This window comes from Prionailurus viverrinus, chromosome B1, assembly GCF_022837055.1.
Source record: "Prionailurus viverrinus isolate Anna chromosome B1, UM_Priviv_1.0, whole genome shotgun sequence".
In the NCBI taxonomy this organism is placed as follows: domain Eukaryota; kingdom Metazoa; phylum Chordata; class Mammalia; order Carnivora; family Felidae; genus Prionailurus; species Prionailurus viverrinus.
Window position 1 is genome coordinate 147845116 of NC_062564.1, and position 19946 is coordinate 147865061.

At 37.6% G+C, this 19946-nt stretch overlaps 1 protein-coding gene across 1 annotated transcript; it reads right to left on the minus strand.

The window, feature by feature from the left end:
• Positions 1-747: 747 nt before the first annotated feature.
• NPFFR2 (neuropeptide FF receptor 2) lies at positions 748-17962 on the minus strand. Its single transcript, XM_047857356.1, has 3 exons — positions 17620-17962; positions 8062-8161; positions 748-1597 (listed from the first exon to the last, which is right to left on the minus strand). The coding sequence occupies exons 1-3, from the start codon at positions 17945-17947 to the stop codon at positions 748-750; spliced, it is 1278 nt and encodes a 425-aa protein (XP_047713312.1). The 5' UTR covers positions 17948-17962.
• Positions 17963-19946: the final 1984 nt, after the last annotated feature.

Here is a 19946-nt window from a genome sequence, read left to right on the forward strand (position 1 = left end):
CTGTACTGACAGGTCAGAGCCTGCTTCAGATTCTGTGTTTCCCTCTTTCTCTACCCCTCCACTGCTCATATTCTCTCTCTCTCAAAAAATAAACATTAAAAAAAAAAGGATTTTCTTCTTTGTCAGAGATTCTATTAGAGAGGGGGTCAAACTGGCATCCTAAGTCACCTCTAAGAAATATGGGTTCAGCTACGGCATGAATTTTATTTATGAAAATATTAAAAAGCCAACAATGTTATGATTTCACCAACTTTAACTGTACTCTTTAACACAAAGAAATAGTGTCTATTTGCTATTGCAGTTCTTCTAAGAAAGCTAAGTATATTTTAAAAGCACAAATAATTTTGTAGTCTAAAATTTCAACTCTAAAAGCAAAAAGAGAATTGACAAAATGTACTCTCATGCAAATAACTGCCCATTTATCGCCATTTGGAGAAAATAAGTGTGTGTGTTGTATATATTTGTATACACATAATACATATGTTTGACTCCTACCCAACTGGCTAAATTGGAAAAGGTCAGGCTTTGAAAATTGTTCCTAGAAAATGGATTTATCCAGGCAAATTTGTATGTGAGTCTCTACATATTTTATATACCATAAGATTGGATATGAACATAAGACTATTCCACTTCTGTTCAAAGAGGGCTTTCAGTACATATTTTCTTTAGAACATTCTTAGAATTCAAGTACAAAGCTATAGAAAGCAATAGTATTTCTATATATAACACACTGTATAGTTAAAATAATCATACCAGCTCTTTTAAAATCTCATTGCTCTGGGTGACTCCCCCTAATTCTTCCATCATTAATTCTTGGTTGGGTTTTTCAGCACTTTTCCTACAAAGCAAATTTTCCTCATGTGAATTTTGAATTGCAGGTCCTGGGGGTAACTGATGAGATGTACTTATGATCACATTGTTTTTAGCTCTTACGGTATAGGTTTCCTTGGGCTTTGCTCTTTTTTGGCAGAGCTGGAAGTGAAAAGCATCTTGGAATGCACGGTGAAAATTCTCATTGAAGAAACCATAAATGATGGGGTTGATGCTGCTATTGCAAAAGGCCAGCCAATGTGCAAACGGGTAGATGTAGATGTTGATAACCCGCAGTTCATTTGGAGACAGGTCAGCATAGTCTGAGAGCATCATCAGTGTCCACAGAGGCAGCCAGGAGAGAATAAAAAGCAGAGCCACAATCAGGAGCATCTTAATGACCTTCTGTTTCTTCTTGGACACCACATGCCACTGCTCCTGGTTCTGTTTGCCTGTGTGGGGCACTGTCATTTTGAAGAGTGAAATTCCAATCCTTCCATACATGATGACAATGAGGGACAGGGGAGCCAGGTAGATGTTGGCGAACAGCACAGTGGTGTAGATCTTCCTCATTTCCTGATTTGGCCAGTCTTCCCGGCACCAGTAGACTGGACTGGTTTTATTCTGGGAGTTGAGTCTCACTTGGTAATATTTTTCTTCTTGTACATGTAACATTATTGCAGATGGGGACATAATGGCAATGGCCAGGACCCAGATGATCACAATAATGACAGATGCTGTCTTGATAGTGAGCTTTGGCTTAAAAGGATAGACAACACAGCGGAACCTGCAATTAAAGGCAAATAGCAGTGGGACACTGCCTTGTAACTTTTGACCAAGTTGTGAATTGAATTTAATTCTCCCACTCACATTCCCCTCAAAAAGCATAGAAAGTTACCATTAGCAGTAGAGAGGCATGCATTGATGTCTTTTGTAACTGATATAAATTTCAACTCAGACTATGAGAGTGATAGCGGTAACTAGCATATATTGAACATGAATAGTTAGTATTTTGTTTTAGGCTCTTTTTCATTGGTTTGCATTGATGGTCTTTAAGCTTCCCCATTTACTGGCACAATAGGCTTAGAAAACGTAAAAACTCTTGCCCACAACTACACGTGATTTAAAACAGATAGTTTGGCTTCAGAGACCATATTGTTATACTTTCCTTTCGTGACCTCTGTGCTCCCCTCCCACATTATCTGTGTGCTTGGCCAACTGAACATTAGCAAGATGACAGAAACGACACAGAGGCACCCAACCAAACCACAGCATCGTGAGAAATGTTTAAGCATTCTTGTTTCAAGTCACTAAAGTGTTTTGGTGGCTTGGTTCACAACTATAAGAGTCTGAGAATTTCCATTATGAGTTCTGATTACTTGCTTTCCAGACGTTCTATGCCCTCTGGTGAGCACGAAAGTTCAATGTCAGTATGTAGAATAATGCTGATTTCATTTTACTGCAATTTTGCTTTTGTGAGTCTTGATGTTATTATTCATGCTCATTATAATCATACCATATACAACTGTGTAATATTTTATATTTTTCAAAGTATTATCACCTACTTAATCTCTGATTTTTGTGATGATTCTATAAAAAGGAAATGTTATGAAAACTATTACTTTCCAGATCAGCAGATAAGAAAACTTAAATTAACATGGAGTTGTTGCTGAGCCACTTAAAAGCTTTATCTAACATATCTTCATATACTAATTAATTTGAACTTTAATTGCTCTATTGTCCTTCATTGCATGGGTAATGTCTGCTATCTTAAACAAGTTGTCTTCTAGTGTTTTTTTTTATTGTTTATTTATATTTATTTGAGAGAGAGAAAGAGCACAAGTGGGGGAGGGGCACAGAGAGAGGGAGACAGAATTAGAAGCAGGCTCCAGGCTGTCAGTACAGAGCCTGATGTGGGGCTTGTGAGATCATGCGAGATCATGATCAGAACTGAAGTCAGACACTTAACCAACTGAACCACCCAGCACCCCCTTTCCTCCCATCTACCTACCTTTAAATTATAGGTAACTTTATAGGCACAATTCTAGGTATTTTGTTCTTTTTTTGCAAACCAACTATTGGGTCTTCAAATATTTTTTCATTCATTCAACAAATATACATACAATATATTCATATATATATATGTGTGTGTGTGTGTGTATATACACACACACACACACACACATATATATGTATAGCAACAAAAAAGAAAATGCTGTCAGAAAATGGCCAAAGAAAATATTGTGCAATTATGCTAAAATCATGCTGGAGTTTAGATTTGGCCAGTAAGTTACTCAGGCTTCTCTAGAGAAACAGAGTCAACAATATGCATATATAGAAAGATAAAGGATTGGCTCATGCAATTTGGGAAGAAGTCCCAAGATCTGCAGCTGGCAAAATGGGGACCAGGAGAGCCCATGGTATAGTCCAGTTCACATCTAAGGGCTTGAGAACAGGATAGCCACCGATATAAGTTCCAAAAAGCTATCAGGCTCACAACACCAGAAGAGCTAATGTTGCAGTTCAAGTCTGAAGACAGAAAAAGACTGATGTCTCAGCAATAAAAGTCAGGCATTTAATTGCAGGAAGGTCAGCCTTTTTGCTTCTTTGTTCTATACAGGCCTTCAACTGATTGAATAAGGGCCAACAATAGTAGGGAGGGCAATCTTTTACTCAACCTATTGATTCAAATGTTAATCTCATCAAAAGTACCCTCATAGACACACCCAGAATAATGTCTGACCAAATATCTGGGTACCACATGGAACAGTCAAGGTCACACATAAAATTTATCACTACGACCAGTTAGGAAAAAAAATCTCAGTATTCTATCCCAAGCAATGGAAGATAGTAGACTTGTTCAAGACCGTTAGCACCCAGAACTGATGGGATTTTTTTTAATATGAAATTTATTGTCAAATTGGTTTCTATACAACACCCAGTGCTCATCCCAACAGGTGCCCTCAATACTCATCACCAACCCTCAGTTTGTTCTCAGCTTTTAAAAGTCTCTTATGTTTTGGCTCCCTCTCCAACCTTTTTTTATTCCTTCCCCTCCTCATGTTCTTCTGTTAAGTTTCTCAGGATCCACATAAGAGTGAAAACATATGGTATGTATCTTTCTATGACTTATTTCACTTAGCATAATACCCTCCAGTTCCATCCACATTGCCACAAATGGCCAGATTTCATTCTTTCTCATTGCCAAATAGTATTCCTTTGTGTATATAAACCACAATTTCTTTATCCATTCATCAGTTGATGGACATTTAGGCTCTTTCCATAATTTGGCTATTGTTGAAAGTGCTGCTATAAACATTGGGGTACAAGTGCCCCTATGCATCAGCACTCCTGTATCCCTTGGGTAAATTCCTAGCAAGGCTATTGCTGGGTCATAGGGTAGATCTATTTTTAATATTTTGAGGAAACTCCACACTGTTTTCCAGAGTGGCTGCACCAGTTTGTATTTCCACTAACAAGAGGGTGCAAGAGGGTTCCCTTTTCTCCACATCCTCGCCAACATCTGTAGTCTCCTGATTTGTTCATTTTAGCCACTCTGGCGTGAGGTGATATCTCAGTGTGGTTTTGATTTGTATTTCCCTGATGAGGAGCAACGTTGAGTATCTTTTCATGTGCCTGTTGGCCATTTGGATGTCTTCTTTAGAGAAGTGTCTATTCATGTCTTCTGCCCATTTCTTCACTGGATTATTTGCTTCTTGGGTGTGGAGTTTGGTGAAGAACTTATGGGATTTAAAGAGTGACTAGATAGAAGTTGGAGAGAGAAGGAAAGTTCAAGAACAGATTGGATGTGTGATACTACCATTCACTGATTTGGGAAAATGAGAAAAGGAGCTAACTTTTTGTTTACTTATTTTGTGGGGGACTGGTAGAGAAGACAAGTTCAATTCTGGGTCTATTTTGAAGTGCTTGTTGTTGGATATGCAGGTGAAGTTATCCAGGAGGGATTTTGAATATAAGTATGAAATTTAGGAGAAAGACTTAGTCTGGAGAAATAGGTTTGGGAGATTTTTTAGTTTGGCTTCCTCTAAGAGCTGACCCTGAGAAAGGCATTCAGATGCAGGTAGTTCAGATGGACATGAAGGTGTGATGGTTTGAAAACATGTCCTCCAAATTCAATTCCCTTCTCCATGAATATGAGCTGGTTTTAGTGACTCACTTCTTTTTACACTTATTTATTTTTGAGAAAGAGTGAGACAAAGCGTGAGCAGGGGAGGGGCAGAGAGAGAAGGAGACACAGAATCTGAAGCAGGCTCTAGGCTCTGAGCAAGCCGTCAGCACAGAGCCTGATGTGGGGCTCGAACCCACGAACTGTGAGATCATGACCTGAGCCAAAGTCAGATGCTCAACCGACTGAGCCGCCCAGGCACCCCTAGTGACTTACTTCTAATGAATAGGACGTAGCAGTGACACTACATGACTTTCACTGGCACTTAGGACACACATGCCTTAGACTACATGTAAGAAGGTCAGGTACCTTGAAGCTGTCATGCTATAGAGCCCATGTGGAGAAAAACCAGTAGGAATAAAGTGCCTGAGAAGACTCAGTTCTGTCTCCTAGCTGTTTAAGTCCTCCCAATCTGGGCACCACCATCAGAGTGGGATTTTATGGAGCTCCCCTCCCTGATGCCAAGTGGAGCAGAGACAAGGTATATTTCCCTAATCAGGGAATCTGCCCACATCACAGATTCATGAGCATCATGAGCCACTAAATAAGTGGCTTGTTTTGGGAGGTGACTTGTTGTATTACAAAAAATAACTGAAACCACAAAGAAATGATATATGGATTGGAAGGCAGATAGCAAAGGGTATGTCACAGGTGACCATATTTTCATCACTTTTTAAAAGACATAAAACATGACAGACACTGCTGAAATTCTCTTGGTAGGTCTACTCAATCCTTTTCCATTTTACTCAGGAATCTTGACATTGCCATGTATCTCTCCTGTTGGGGCACCTGGATGGCTCAGTTGGTTAAGCATCCAACTTGAGCTCAGGTCATGTTCTCAAGGTTTGTACGTTCAAGCCCTCCATTCTGCTCTCTGCTATCAGTGCAGAACCTGCTTCAAATCCTCTCTCTCTCCCCTCTCCCACTTGTGTGCGTGCACATAGACGCAGTCTTCTCTCTCAAAAATAAACATTTTTAAAAAATGAACAGCAATGTTTATTTCTAAATCTCTAATTAGGAGGCATACTAGAAACCGTGAAAAAGAAATTAAGGGATACTTAATACTAAATGTAATGAAATAAACCTGATAAACTCAAGATTCAAGCAGAAAATACAAAGGATATTACAGTTTTTTAATTCACTGTAAAGATGACATAAATAATTGTAAAATTAAGATATAGTACTACAAATATTCACAACTAAATAATTTAGTAGTAGCACTAGTTAGTAGTAGAAAATAATAGTAGTAACAGGATATGGTAAATTTGGAAATGATTAGCTTCCAAATTTTAATGTAAAAAGATATCTTTGGCATTTGGTGGCTAGCATATATATATATATATATATATATATATATATATATATATATATATATATACAAATTTTATTCTTCTTACATGTAAACCAAAAAAACTGGATGTATAAGATGGGTTCTTAAAAACAGATTAATGTTGAAAATAGGATCTACTAGTTGTTTTGCTTTTTTTAATGTCAACAATTCTATTGTATTTTTTAAACACTCTCTCATCTACATGTATGTGTTGCTGACTGGTTGGTTCCTTTTTGGTCCTTTTCCTTGGCTGGGGAGACATCTTTCAGGACATTGTTCAGTTTCCTTCTCAAGTATCCCTTAATTGCCACTGCCTTAACACATGCACACATCCTCTCCCATCTAAGTTGTTACAAAAATTTAACTCTTTTTCTTTTCTTTAGTCTTAACACAACTCTAAATCCTTTCTACTTGTTTTTCTAAAATGAAAATCTAGTCATTATTCCCCTACATAAAAGATGTTAGTAGCAGCTCCCTGCTGTCTTCAGGACAAATGGAAGACAGATCCACAGACATGTGTTTTGTTTTGTTTTACAAAGAAAGAAGCTCAAGCAGGCTCCACACTCAGGGCAGAGCCTGATGCAGGGCTCCATCCCAAGACCCTGGGATCGTAAGCTGACCTGAAATGAGTCAGAGGCTCAACTGACTGAGCACCCAGGTGCCCCAGGTCTATCATAGACTTTCTGTGACCTAATGTGCTATTCCACCCTTCCATGTTCTAGCTGGACTATCTCTCTGTACTTCTCTTGACAAGTATCCTCCTATTTCAATTGCCGTATATATATATATATATATCTGTTTTAAGAGATGCTCTTTCCTCGGTTTCTTTCCAAGGTAAATTTCTGACCCCTCAAGATTTAGACAGATATGACCTTTTCTGTGAATGCAACACTCCCTGTCCTGAGAAGTAACTTGATCACTCTCTCCTTTGTACCATTGTTATGTAAGAGAGTAGTATTCATTAATGTGTCTTGTCTACCTCTACCAGAGTGTGGACTTCTTTAGGAGGTACTTTGTCTAATTTGTTTGAGATGGTATACAACCCAGCCCATTACAGGCACACTCAACAATATGTGTAAATGGATTATTAAATTTTACCTTAACATTTGGATGAAATATCAGATTTATTTCACATTTTCACCATTAGAAAATTCAATATTCTAGTGTGAAAAATATATAAACTATGCTGTTTTGAACTTCAGGTTTGTGTCCCCCAGAAATTCATACGTTGAATAGGGTTGAAACCCTAAGCCTTGGTTGTATGATATCAGGAGCCATGACCTTTAGGAAGTAACTAGGTAGAAGAGATCAAGAGGGTAGGTTCCTCATGATAGGATTAATGACCTTTTATAAGAATAGGAAGAGACTAGGGTTTGTGCTCTCTAAGGAGAAGATAGCCTTCTGCAAACCAAGAAAAGGTCTCTCACTAAACACAGAAGATACTGGCATCCTTACCTTGAACCGTCCAGCCTCCAGAACTGAGGAACAAGTTTTTGTTGCTTCAGCCACAAAGTCTATGGAATCTTGTTAGAGCAGCCCAAACTAAGACACGTATCATCCCTAATTATTTAATTCTAAAATATGAAAATTTCAGTAGTTTTATTACTGAACCTTTAGTAGATAGATACACCTTGCTCTTAAAGGATAGATATTATGGATATAGTTTGGGGCAAATATAACCAAATTTGGTAGATAATAAATTTTTCTCTGGACTCATATGTTGGTGCTGACTTACCTATCCACAGCTATCGCAACTAAAGTAAAGACTGATGCTGCAACTGATATTCCCTGAATGAATCCGCTGATCTTGCACATTGTGCTTCCAAAGGGCCATCCTGAAAGGGAAATTGAAACAGTCTTTGAAAAGATCATACTTTTTTAAATTTCACAAAAAAAAAGAACAGAAAAGCATGAAATCGAGACTGATGCAACTATTTCCTAAATGATATCCAGAAAACAATCAATGTTTCCCATTATTTTCATTAATATCTCCAGAGCTGTTTTTAGTATAGTGCTATTAATGTCAGAACTCCTATGGTAGTTACAACATTCTAGGCACTGTGGTAAGTGTTTTGTACCTATTAATTTATCTAATCCCCCAAATAGACTTTCAAAGGCTTTATTCTCTTCCTCATGATATAGACTAGCTAATAAACACACACATATCACATACCTTGCCACAGCTAGTTAGCAACATACTTAGGATTTCAATCCCACTTGTATGGTTCCAGAGCCTAAACCATTAACTTTATGCAATAATGCCCTTTAAATGAGTAAGACAGGAAGAATATTGGTTTTATAATTTTGAAAATGTACCTCATAAATCATGGGAAATAGGAGTCACATGTAGAATAAATAAAATTAATATTTATTCATATATAATGTAATGAGACAATTTACCTCAGAGGTACTTTGTTATAGAGTGAATGTTTGTGCTCTACCTGCCCTCCCATCAAATTCATATATTCTAGCCTTAAGTTTCAATGTGTTTGGAAGTGGGGCCTCTGGAAAGTAATTATATTTAGATGATGCCACAAAGTGGTGCCCACATGATGGGATTAGTGCCATTAGAAGAAGAGGGAGAAAAAAAAAGCTTTCTTCTCTAGGAGCATGCACAGAAGAAAGGCCATGTGAGCACAAAGCAAGAAGGTAGCTGTCTACAAACCAAAAAAAGGACCCTCACCAACAAGCTGACCATGCCAGCACCCTGATCTCAGACGTCTAGCCTCTGGAATAGAAAGAAAATAAATGTCTTTTGCTTAAGCCACCTAGTCTATAGTATTTTGTTATGGTAGCCTGAGCTGACTAAAACGTATTTCAAGAATAAAGAGCACTTTGCATAAACAAAAATAGTCCATTTGAATTACTTTCTAAGTAAACTTCATTTACTGGAATGTTTATAAAAGAAATTAGTAAAATTATTATAACAGGTTAATATAAACACCCCTGCTATTATAAGAAAGTAATCATATTATTCCACTAGCAAATATTCTCGTTTCCCAAAAGATAAATTTTAAAAACCTGAGAAAAAAATAACATTCATTTTCTTTTAAACAGATCTGTACTTTATTTTTTAAAAATATTTGTACCTAATTTAAAATATTCCCAATAATCTAAATGATCCAAGTCTACCAGAAAAAACATTTTGGCATCTATCCAGCTCATGTTAAAATAGATGCTTGAATGACTCCCCTGAATAGAAACCAAAAGTGAACACATTTTCCTAGTCCTAAAATATATTTGGCTGTTTACAGTATTAAAAAGGCAAAAAGGAGTGTCAATAGCCTTTGGTCAAAAATAGAACATATGATTTATCTCATCTCCCTCACTAAATTCCACTGAAATGAAAGCACCAGAGAACAAAGAACTCGAATACACAGAAAGAAAATAAAGCTGGGAAAATGACACAACTGGCTGAATTATGAATAAATACAACCAGATGCCACTTGTTCTTCCCCTGCTAGCAGAAGAATGGAGGTTACTCTCTGAGGAAGTAAAAGCAGAGGGGCTCTAGACTCCGAGTCAGCAGGTGCAAGTGTGGTGGGTACCACAGGTACCACAATGACGCACAATGATGAAGTGAAAATACATGCTCTGCATGCGGTCCTGCTGCCCAGAGACCCACTAGGCTCTGGAACAGAGCAGCCAGTCTTACGACTCCCATGGCAATAGGTCAGAGAATTGCCTTCTGGGGAATGTGATCCTTCCAAGAACACTGATGTGCAATTTTTAATTTTTTTTTTTAACATTTATTTATTTTTGAGACAGAGAGAGACAGAGCATGAACGGGGGAGGGGCAGAGAGAGAGGGAGACACAGAATTGGAATCAGCCCAGAGCCTGACGCGGGGCTCGAACTCACGGACTGCGACATCGTGACCTGAGCTGAAGTCGGACGCTCAACCGACTGAGCCACCCAGGCGCCCCCTGATGTACAATTTTTGACAGTTGTGGATTTCCCAGCGAATGGGCCAGATTAATGAGGCTAAGAGTGGGCCTAACCTCAAACCTAAGGCATGCAGAGGTCCAAGGAAGCCGCACCATGTCTCAGTCTGAAACGCAAGCAGCTAAGCAGCAATTGACAGACGGGAAGCCTCGAATATAAAAGTGGCTAAAATAGGAAAAAAGAAACTTAAGAAAAAAAAAATCAAGTAGATGAAAAATATAAAAAAAATTACTTCAAACCTTTAGCCAGACTTATAAGAAAAAAGGAAAAAGGCCACAAAATTACAAATGAGAAAGGAGAAACCAACACCACAGAAATACAATTATAATTATTATGAAAAACTATTTGCCAACAATTTTGACAACCTAGAAGAAATGGATAAATTCTCAGAAGCATATAACCTACGAAAACTGAAACAGGAAGAAATAGAAAACTTGAGCAGGTCAATTACCAGCAAGGAAACTGAATCAGTAATCACAAAATTCTCAACAAAAGCCCAGGAACAGATGGCTTCAAGGTGAATTCTACCAAACATCTAAAGGAGTGTTAATACCTATTCTTCTCAAACTATTCCAAAAAATAGAAAAAGAAAAACTTCCAAATTCATTCTATGAGGACAGCATTACTCTGATACTAAAACCAGATAAAGATACCAAAAAAAGAGCACCACAGGCCAATATCTCTAATGAACATAGATGCAAAAGTCCTCAATGAAATACACCAAACTGAATCCAACAATCATTAAAAAAAATCATTCACAGTGATCAAGTGGGATTTATTCCTGGGTTGCAAGGGTGGTTCGGTATTTGCTAATCAATCAACATAATATAAAATAAAGAATAAGTATCATATGATCATTTCAGTAGACACAGAAAGAGCATTTGACCGCATTCAATATCCATTCATGATAAAAACTCTCAACAAGTAGGTTTAGAGGGAACATACCTCAACATAAAAAGGACATATATGAAAAACCCACAGCTAACTTCATCCTTAATGATGAAAAACTGAGAGCTTTTCCCCAAAGACCAGGAACAAGAAAAGGATGTTCCCTCTCACTTTTATTCAACATAGTACTATAAGTCCTACCCATGGCAGGCAGACAAGAAAAATAAAACGCATCCAAATCAGTAAGGAAGAAGTCAAACTTTCACTATGTAGATGACATGATACTCTACACTGAATATCTGAAAGACTGCCAAAAGGCTGCTAGGACTGATAAAAGATTTGCAGAATACAAAATCGATGTATAGATATCTGTTGCATTTCTATACACTGATAATGAAGCAGCAGAAAGAGAAATTAAGAAAGCAATCCCATTCACAACTGCACCAAAAATAATAAGATACCTAGGAAGAAAACTAACCAAAGAGGTGACATACCTATACTCTGAAAAGTATAAAACACTGATGAAAGAAATAGAAGATAACACAAAGAAAGGGAAAAACATTCCATGCTCATGGACTGGAAGAACAAATATTGTAAAAATGTCTGTACTACCAAAGCAACCTACACATTTAATGTGATCCCTATGAAAATGCCAATAGCATTTTTCACAGAACTAGAACAAACAATCCTAATATATGTATGGAACCACAAAAAGACTGCAAATAGCCAAAGCAAACTTGAAAAAGAAAAGCAAAGCTGGAGATATCACAAATCCAGACTTCAAGTTATATTACAAACCTGTAGTAATCAAAACAGTATTAAACTGGCACAAAAATAGAAACATAGATCACTGAAACAAAATAGAAAACTCAGAAATAAACCCACAATTACATGGTCAACTAATCTTCAACAAAGTAGGAAATAATATCCAATGGAAAAAAAGACAGTCTCTTCAAGAAACCTGGAAAAACTAGACCAGTTTCTTATACCATACACAAAAATAAACTCAAAATGGATTAAAGATCTAAATTTGAGACCTGAAACCACAAAAATCCTAGATGAGAACATAAGCAGTAACTTCTCTGAGATCAGCCATAGCAACTTCTTTCTAGATAGGTCTCCTGAGACAAGGGAAACAGAAACAAAAATAAACTATAGGGATTTCATCAAAATAAAAAGCTACTGCACAGCAAAGGAAACAATCAACAAAACTAAAAGACAACTTACTGAATAGGAAAAGATATTTGCAAATGACATATCCAATTAAGTGTTAGTATTTTAAATATATAAATAACTTCTACAACTCAATACCCAGAACACAACCCCATTAAAAAATGGGCAGATGACATGAACAGACATTTGTCCAAGGAAGACATACAGATGGCCAACAGACACATGAAAAGATGCTGATTAACATCATTCATCATCAGGGAAATGCAAATCAAAAGTACAGTGAAATATCACCTCACATCTGTCAGAATGGCTAAAATCAACAACACAAGAAACAAGTATTGGCGAGGATGTGGAGAAAGAAGAATCTTCTTGCACTGTTGGTGGGAATGCAAACTGTTTTCCAGAGTGCTGGAAAACTGTAAAGAGGTTCCTCAAAAAGCTAAAAATAGAACTACTTTAAGATCCAGCAATCTCACTACTATTTACCCAAAGAATAAAAAAATATTAATTCAAAGGGATACTTGCACCCCTATGTTCATAGCAGCACTATCTACAATACCCAAGATATGTAGCAGCCCAAATAGCCACTGATTGATGAATGGAAAAGAAGATGTGTCACACACACACACACACACACACACACACACACACACGTACATGCATGTGCAATGGAATATTATTCAGCTGCAAAAAAGACTGAAATCTTGCTATTTGCAATTACATGGGTGGAGCTAGGGATTAAAATGCTAAGTGAAGTAAGCCCATTAGAGAAAGAAATACAATATGATTTCACTCATATGTAGAATTTAAGAAACAAAACAAACTAGCATAGGAAAAAAGATAAACCAAGAAACAGACTCTTAACTATACAGAACAAACTGATGGTTACCAAAGAGGAGGTGGGTGGGAGGATGGGTGAAATAGGTGATGGGGATTAAGGAGTGCATGTACTATCATGAGCACTGGGTGATGTATGGAATTTTTGAATCACCATTTGAATCACCAGTACAGCTGAAACTAATATAACCCTGTTAACTGGAATTAAAATAAAAGCATAAAAATAAACCTCAGAGATATAACACATTTTATTGATGAAATGTACATGATAGTATAGGAAACATGCAGCAAATAAAATAGGTCAAAGAATTTAAAACATGAGAGCAGAAATGTGGAATTCAATATAGTGTCTGGAAGAGAAAACTAAGAAAATCTTTGAAAAAAGAACAATAAGGAACAGAAACAAGAAAGATGAAGAAACAAAAGGCAACCCAGAACCTCTAATATCTGACTAATATGAATTGAAAAAAGTAAAATGGATGAGAATTATGCAAGAAATTCCCCAGGATTAAGGAGCATTCTGTTTCTGATTGAAAGAACCTGGTTTGTGTCCAACACATGAAAAATAAAAAGACCTATGGAAAGCATAATTGCCTGAAATTCAGAACACTGAGGATGAAGACAAGCCCCAAGTTTTCAAAATGCAAATGATGATAAAAGAAGAACATCATTAGGTTTTTCAACAGTAATATCAGGTTTCCCAGCAGTAATAATAGACAACTCTGTTAAAATTCTGAGGGGGAAAAATGTCCAGTCTTAAATACTTCATACAGCTAACCATAATCAGGTATGAGAGAGAGCAGAATAAAGATAACTGCAGACAAACAAGATCTCAAATGTTTTTTCTTTAAAAAAAAATTAACGTTTATTTATTTTTGAGACAGAGCATGAATGGGGGAGGGTCAGAGGGAGTGGGAGACAAAGAATCCGAAGCAGGCTCCAGGCTCTGAGCTGTCAGCACAGCAGACCTTGAGATCATGACCTGAGCCGAAGTCAGATGCTTAACCGACTGAGCCACCCAGGTGCCCCTGGTTTTTCTTTTTTTAATCTTAATGCACACTTTCTCAGGAAACTAACAGAGAAATAAACCAAGAAAGAAGACATGGTTCTGGAAAATAGGGGATTGAACACAAAGAGTAGTAAAGAGAGTCCTTAGGGTCTCAGTGAAGGGACTTCCCAGAGCACTAGCAGCTAAGCTCCATGCCTAAAAAGCAGTATGTCTGAATAGAAACAAAAGGGTAGAGAGCACCAGCAGGGTATCTCCAGAAAAAAAAGATGCAATTCACAAGTTACCTGACATGGCTGAAGGTATTGACAAGAAATTAACCAGGGGAGGTTGAGGTTATATTACTTACAGGTACATACCCCCAACTAAGCAAATCAAAATACAATGCCCCTGGGGTGCCTGGGTGGCTCAGTTGTTTAGGCAACTGACTTCAGCTCAGGTCACTGATCTCACATATCCTGAGTTCAAGCCCCACATCTGGCTCTGTGCTGACAGCTCAGAGCCTGGAGCCTGCTTCAGATTCTGTGTCTCCCCCTCTCTCTACCCCTCCCCTGCTCATGCTCTATGTTTGTCTCTCAATAATAAACGTTACAAAAATAATTTTTTTTAATAAAAAAAATACGATGCCCTTATTAAATCTAAGAAAAAAGAAATTGATATCACAGCACTCTTTCATATTGATATCATAGTCCTTTCAATCAAAAATAGCATGTGCTTAATCCTGGGGAATTTTCTTGTATTAACATTCATGCCTCAGCAGAGCTAAGATACAAATAATAGGAACATATATTCTGCATACTGACAACTAAAAATTATAATAATGTTGGGAAAATGAGAGGAGGTAAAGAGTGTGAATGTGATTTTGTGTGTCTATATAAATGCATCAGATTGCATGTGTACACAATTCCAGCCAATCCTGTTTTCCCACCTTCACATTCAGCAGTATGTGGCAGTTTCTGTGAATTTATGTTCTTTTGCTCTATGTCATTTCAGTGGAGGCTGCTGGGGGAAATACCTCTTGTGGTAGAAGATTAGAAGAACTACATCACATCTCCCACAGTGTGAAGATAATACCTTTTATAATGGAAATATGTTATTTAGAAACATGAGAATAAATACCAAAAATAAAGGCAAGGTGTTGAATGTGGCTGCCTCCTGCGAATGAGAATCAGGGATAAGGAAGGGTAACATTAAGGAAGAGTTTAGATAATAATTTCTTTATAAATATTTATAGGGCGAGATAGTGAGAACATTTCTTACTGGAAAAGTAAGTTTCTTGAGAGCGATAACAATAATTTAAATCAACTGTTTTGCTCTCTTTTTGCCTAGCCCAGTGTCTTAAAAATGTATATTCCTTGGGGCACCTGGGGTGGCTCAGTCAGTTAAGCATCTGACTTCAGCTCAGGTCATGATCTCACGGTTCGTGAGTTCGAGCCCCACATCGGGCTCTGTGCTGACAACTCGGAGCCTGAAGCCTGCTTCAGATTCTGTGTCTCCCTCTCTCTCTCCTCCCCTGCTTGCACTCTCTCTCTCTCTCCCTCAAAAATAAATAAACATTAAAAAAATTTTTTTTAAATGCACATTCCTTTTTGTTAAAAATATAAATTATTTTTAAAAATAAGTACATAAAAAACACAGAATCTATGCAGTACAGATGCTAGAAGAGGCATTCTTAAACTCTCCCTGCTCCCACTGCAGAGAAAGGAAGGCAACAGATGTCATCTCTAAAGATAAACCTCTTATTCTTCAGTGCACTGATCTTGAATGAAGGGGTAGGACCTATGACAGGGCTCACACTACTCTAAATATTTTTGATATGTTCCTATTGTATCATTTTTTCTTATACATATTTGGAATATGAGTATCTCTCATGAATACCACTCACTCATTAATACAACAAATATTTATTAAGTGTGGGGGATAAGCTTAGGAATCCCCCAGGGTTACACCAATGGGTTAACAAGGCATAAAGAAATACAAAGCCATAAAATGCTCACACCCAAGTTTGGGTACACCAGATTGGCACTCCAAGAATAGGGAGGTGCAAAGACACTCCAAAAATAGGGAGGCACAAAGGTGCCAGGAATAGGGAGGTCCAAAGGCATCCCAAAATAGGGAGGGGGTGCTGAGCCCCCCAAAATAGAGACAAAGGCCTGAAATAGAAATGGCACAAAGTTGCCCAATACATAGGAATAACAAGATTAGATATTCATGGTGAAAGCACCCCAAATTTCGTACTATAGCAGAAAGCTGCTTTCATAGGAGAAGAGGGCCAGGGTAGGTAAATTGGTGAATTGGACTGTGGACTGCTGCACTGCAGGCAAAGCAGCCCAGAGCGGAGATGATTAACAAAAGAAAAGGGGCCTTGTTAACCTGAGGTTATGCCCCATCTGTCTCATCCCCTAGGCTGGCAAAGATAAACAGGCATGACGCCTCCTGTCTGCCATTAACAACTATCTACCCATCTGCCTGGCACCTGGATTTTGTTTTATATTGACCCAAACCCCAAACACTGTATATCTTCAAAATCCCCCTTTCCCCATCATGTCCCCAAGTTAATGTTCCTAGTTTCTTTGTCTCTTTGTACACGACCATCACGTTTGCAAGCCTTCTGATTTGAATAAATATGGGACAAGGACCCTTATTGGGGCTCTTGTCTTTTCCCGGACATTAGCCATCTCTCGTTTTAATCTTGAGTCTGCTCTTTTGCTGGCCAAAGAGAGCTTTCGAGTTGGAGTCTACAACAATTAAGCAGGTATCATGTGCCAAAATTGTTCTGGGAGCAGGAGATCCACTGCCCCTGCACTTCCAGAGTGTATGATGTAGCCCTAGAGAAGTAGCAAGACAGGCCACAAGGACTCCAGGGCAGCACCCTAACTGATGCAGTGTTAAGTTACTCATATTGCATATGTACATTGCCACTGATTAAACTACCACTTTTTGTGGTACACGGGACTGCTGCTTCCCTCAAAAACTATTGGAAATCTCCCTAGCTAACCACAAGAGGGACCCAGCATCTGTTAGACTGAAGACGTTATATCATTTGAAACCAGACTGTACCAGTTCCTTGAACTCTACAGTGTAGAATATTCCCAATATTTTTACTACATTCTATGTGCCCTGAACTGTATTAAGCAAATTTAAAATCATCAGTAAAAAAACGTTAGATCTCATTCTCTGATTACCTTCAGTGAACTCTATAAAAACGACAGTTTCCACTCTTCATCTCTGTCACTTGCTTTATTTTTATCCATAATTCCTACTGTTCTTTGACTACTTATCCTCCATCTGTTTGTCTTTCTCCTCCTTTAGAATGTATGAGGGCAGGTACCTGGAGAAGTTCTTGGAACTCCATAAATATTTGCAAATGAATGGATGACCCTGCCATGGGTACAGGAATGTGGGACAAACATATCATCCTTGTACAGCACACATGTCAACATACCTGCTATGATGTTGTCCAGGAGCGTGATAGGCATACAAAATATGCCAACCAGTAAATCACTTATTGCCAGGTTCAAGATAAAGAGATTAGTGACTGTGTGCATATGCTTGTTCCTCATTACAGTAAAGCAAACCACGGTATTTCCCACCATGCACAGGAAGAAGATGAGAAAGTAGGAAGTGATGAAGACTGCTGCTACTTGAGGCTGGTGAAGATAGTAGTTCACATAGGTAATATTGATATCTGAGTATAGGTGATATTTTGTGCCATTGACACTCCAAATATAATGCCAGTTTTCTGAAGAGTTTGAGTCCCATTTCTCACTCATGATGGACCTGAACAAAGGAGAGCTAGAAAAGAAAAAGCATAATTAGAAACCAATAGAACATAAGTCAGTTCTGTGCCTGAGTTTAAGAGGAATACTTTTAAAACACTATGGAATTTTGATGGTCCTTCTATAATAATCCATGAATGTTGCATGGAAATGAGTTATATAGATCATTCAAATTATTAGGATTTGTACCAAGAGATTTGAAATGTACACTTTGTGTCCTAAGTAACGATTATTATTTTTTATTTCCTCAATAGGTTCTATATTTCACTTTTTCATAACACCTCATACTCATTTGCAAGGTTTCAAGAGAAACTCTGTAAGGGAAACCTTCCAAAATTCCCCTTTTCTCCTGTCTCTAGATATCATAACCTGTCAAAACCTACTTGTTCCTTTAAGGCTAACTTAACAGGTTTTCAGCTTTCCTGGCAATTGAAACAAGATGAGGTGTCTATATCTTCAAAACTCCCATAGAAATAAGTTTTTTGTATATTCCTTATTCTGCTTTGACTCTGTTAATTGAATATTCTTTTTATATACTTCTGTATGCAGAGATAGACACTATATGTGAATCTCTTAAAAGAAGTCTATGCTACTTGCCTTGGTTTTACTTAACATAATTTCATTCACATATATTCAATACAAATTTTTATTTAGAATCAATATATCTTCATGTAGATATTTCAGTCAACCTTGTGTATCAGAGGTCCTCAAGAACATGCCCATGTTTGGTGATTTACTAGAAGAATTCAGAGGACTTAGCATATAGTATATTCACAGCCAATATTTATTACAGCAAAAGGATACAACATAAAATCAGCAAATAATACAGCACATAAGGTAATATCTGCAGGAAACCAGGAACTAGCTTCTAAGAGTCTCCCTCGGTGGAGTCACACAGTGAGATTAATTCCTCTAGCAATGAGTTTGACGACATGTGTGAAGTGTTGTCTACCAGGGAAGCTCATTAGAAACTCAGCATCCTAGGTTTTTAATTGGAGAATGGTCACATGGTACCTTCCTCCAAGCAGTATCAAAATTTTAGACTCCCAGATGGAAAGTACATGTGCAGCATGAACAATGTCTGTACAAACAGATTAGGTATAATGAGCCACTTCAGTCACTTATGGACACTTTATGTCAGTATAGGGAACTGTTTCTGATTTAAGTTCCCAGACTCTAACCAAGGGCAGACCTTACAACAGTCCTTTCTAAAGATGTCAGGCTCTGACCTGCTCATTAACTCTTTTCTGCATACGTTGTTTTCTGCAACTGGTTGCACAGAACGTTATATGTGCCCTTAAAGGGAAATAAATTTGATAGAACACAATTGAGCTCCCATATTCTTTTTTTTTGGGGGGGGGGGTAAGTAATTTCATGGACTTTGAATTGGCAAGATAATCAGACCCCAGTTTACATTAACGACCTCATTATTACTCTGCATTTTTCTGTCTTTCACCAACTACATATCTGTATCATTTTAGGGGAGCATGTTTATTCTTATAAATACTGCATGGAGATCAAGATATGTAGTATTCATTTCAAATACTCAACTTTGGATAGTTTTCTCTATTTCAGGTACAGGGAACAAACAGTAAGTAAACAAGGTAAATTACTACAAAACAAGTATATAAACATAAACCAATAAAAGGGGATCATTTTCCTCCAATATTTTGCCATTTTATTTCTTCCCTTTCCTCTAATTTTTAAAGCTCATCTCTGCCTTTCTATGTTTAATGTCCCTAAGCCCAAACAAAAATGCAAAATGAAAAGAAAGTGAGTGTGGGATGGGGTGAGGGTTAGGAGAAAAGAAAAAAGAATGGAATCTGAGTAAGACTAGATATACTCTACCATACAGAGTCAAGCTGAAAATGTCTGGGTCCAGAGCCTGACACTGAGAATACCTACTAGCTTGATAAAAATTGCTTCAAAGTATCCAAAAGAAAAGCATTCACACAAATATTTAAAGATATTTGTATCCAAGGCAAGGAAATGC

Coding starts and splice junctions, on each gene's coding strand:
- NPFFR2 (XM_047857356.1), bottom strand. CDS start 17,947: ATGAGTGAGAAATGGGACTCAAACTCTTCAGAAAACTGGCATTATATT. Junction 8,162..17,619: donor CCTGGACAACATCATAGCAG/GTATGTTGACAT, acceptor TTTCCCTTTCAG/GATGGCCCTTTGGAAGCACA. Junction 1,598..8,061: donor GTTGCGATAGCTGTGGATAG/GTAAGTCAGCAC, acceptor CTTTAATTGCAG/GTTCCGCTGTGTTGTCTATC.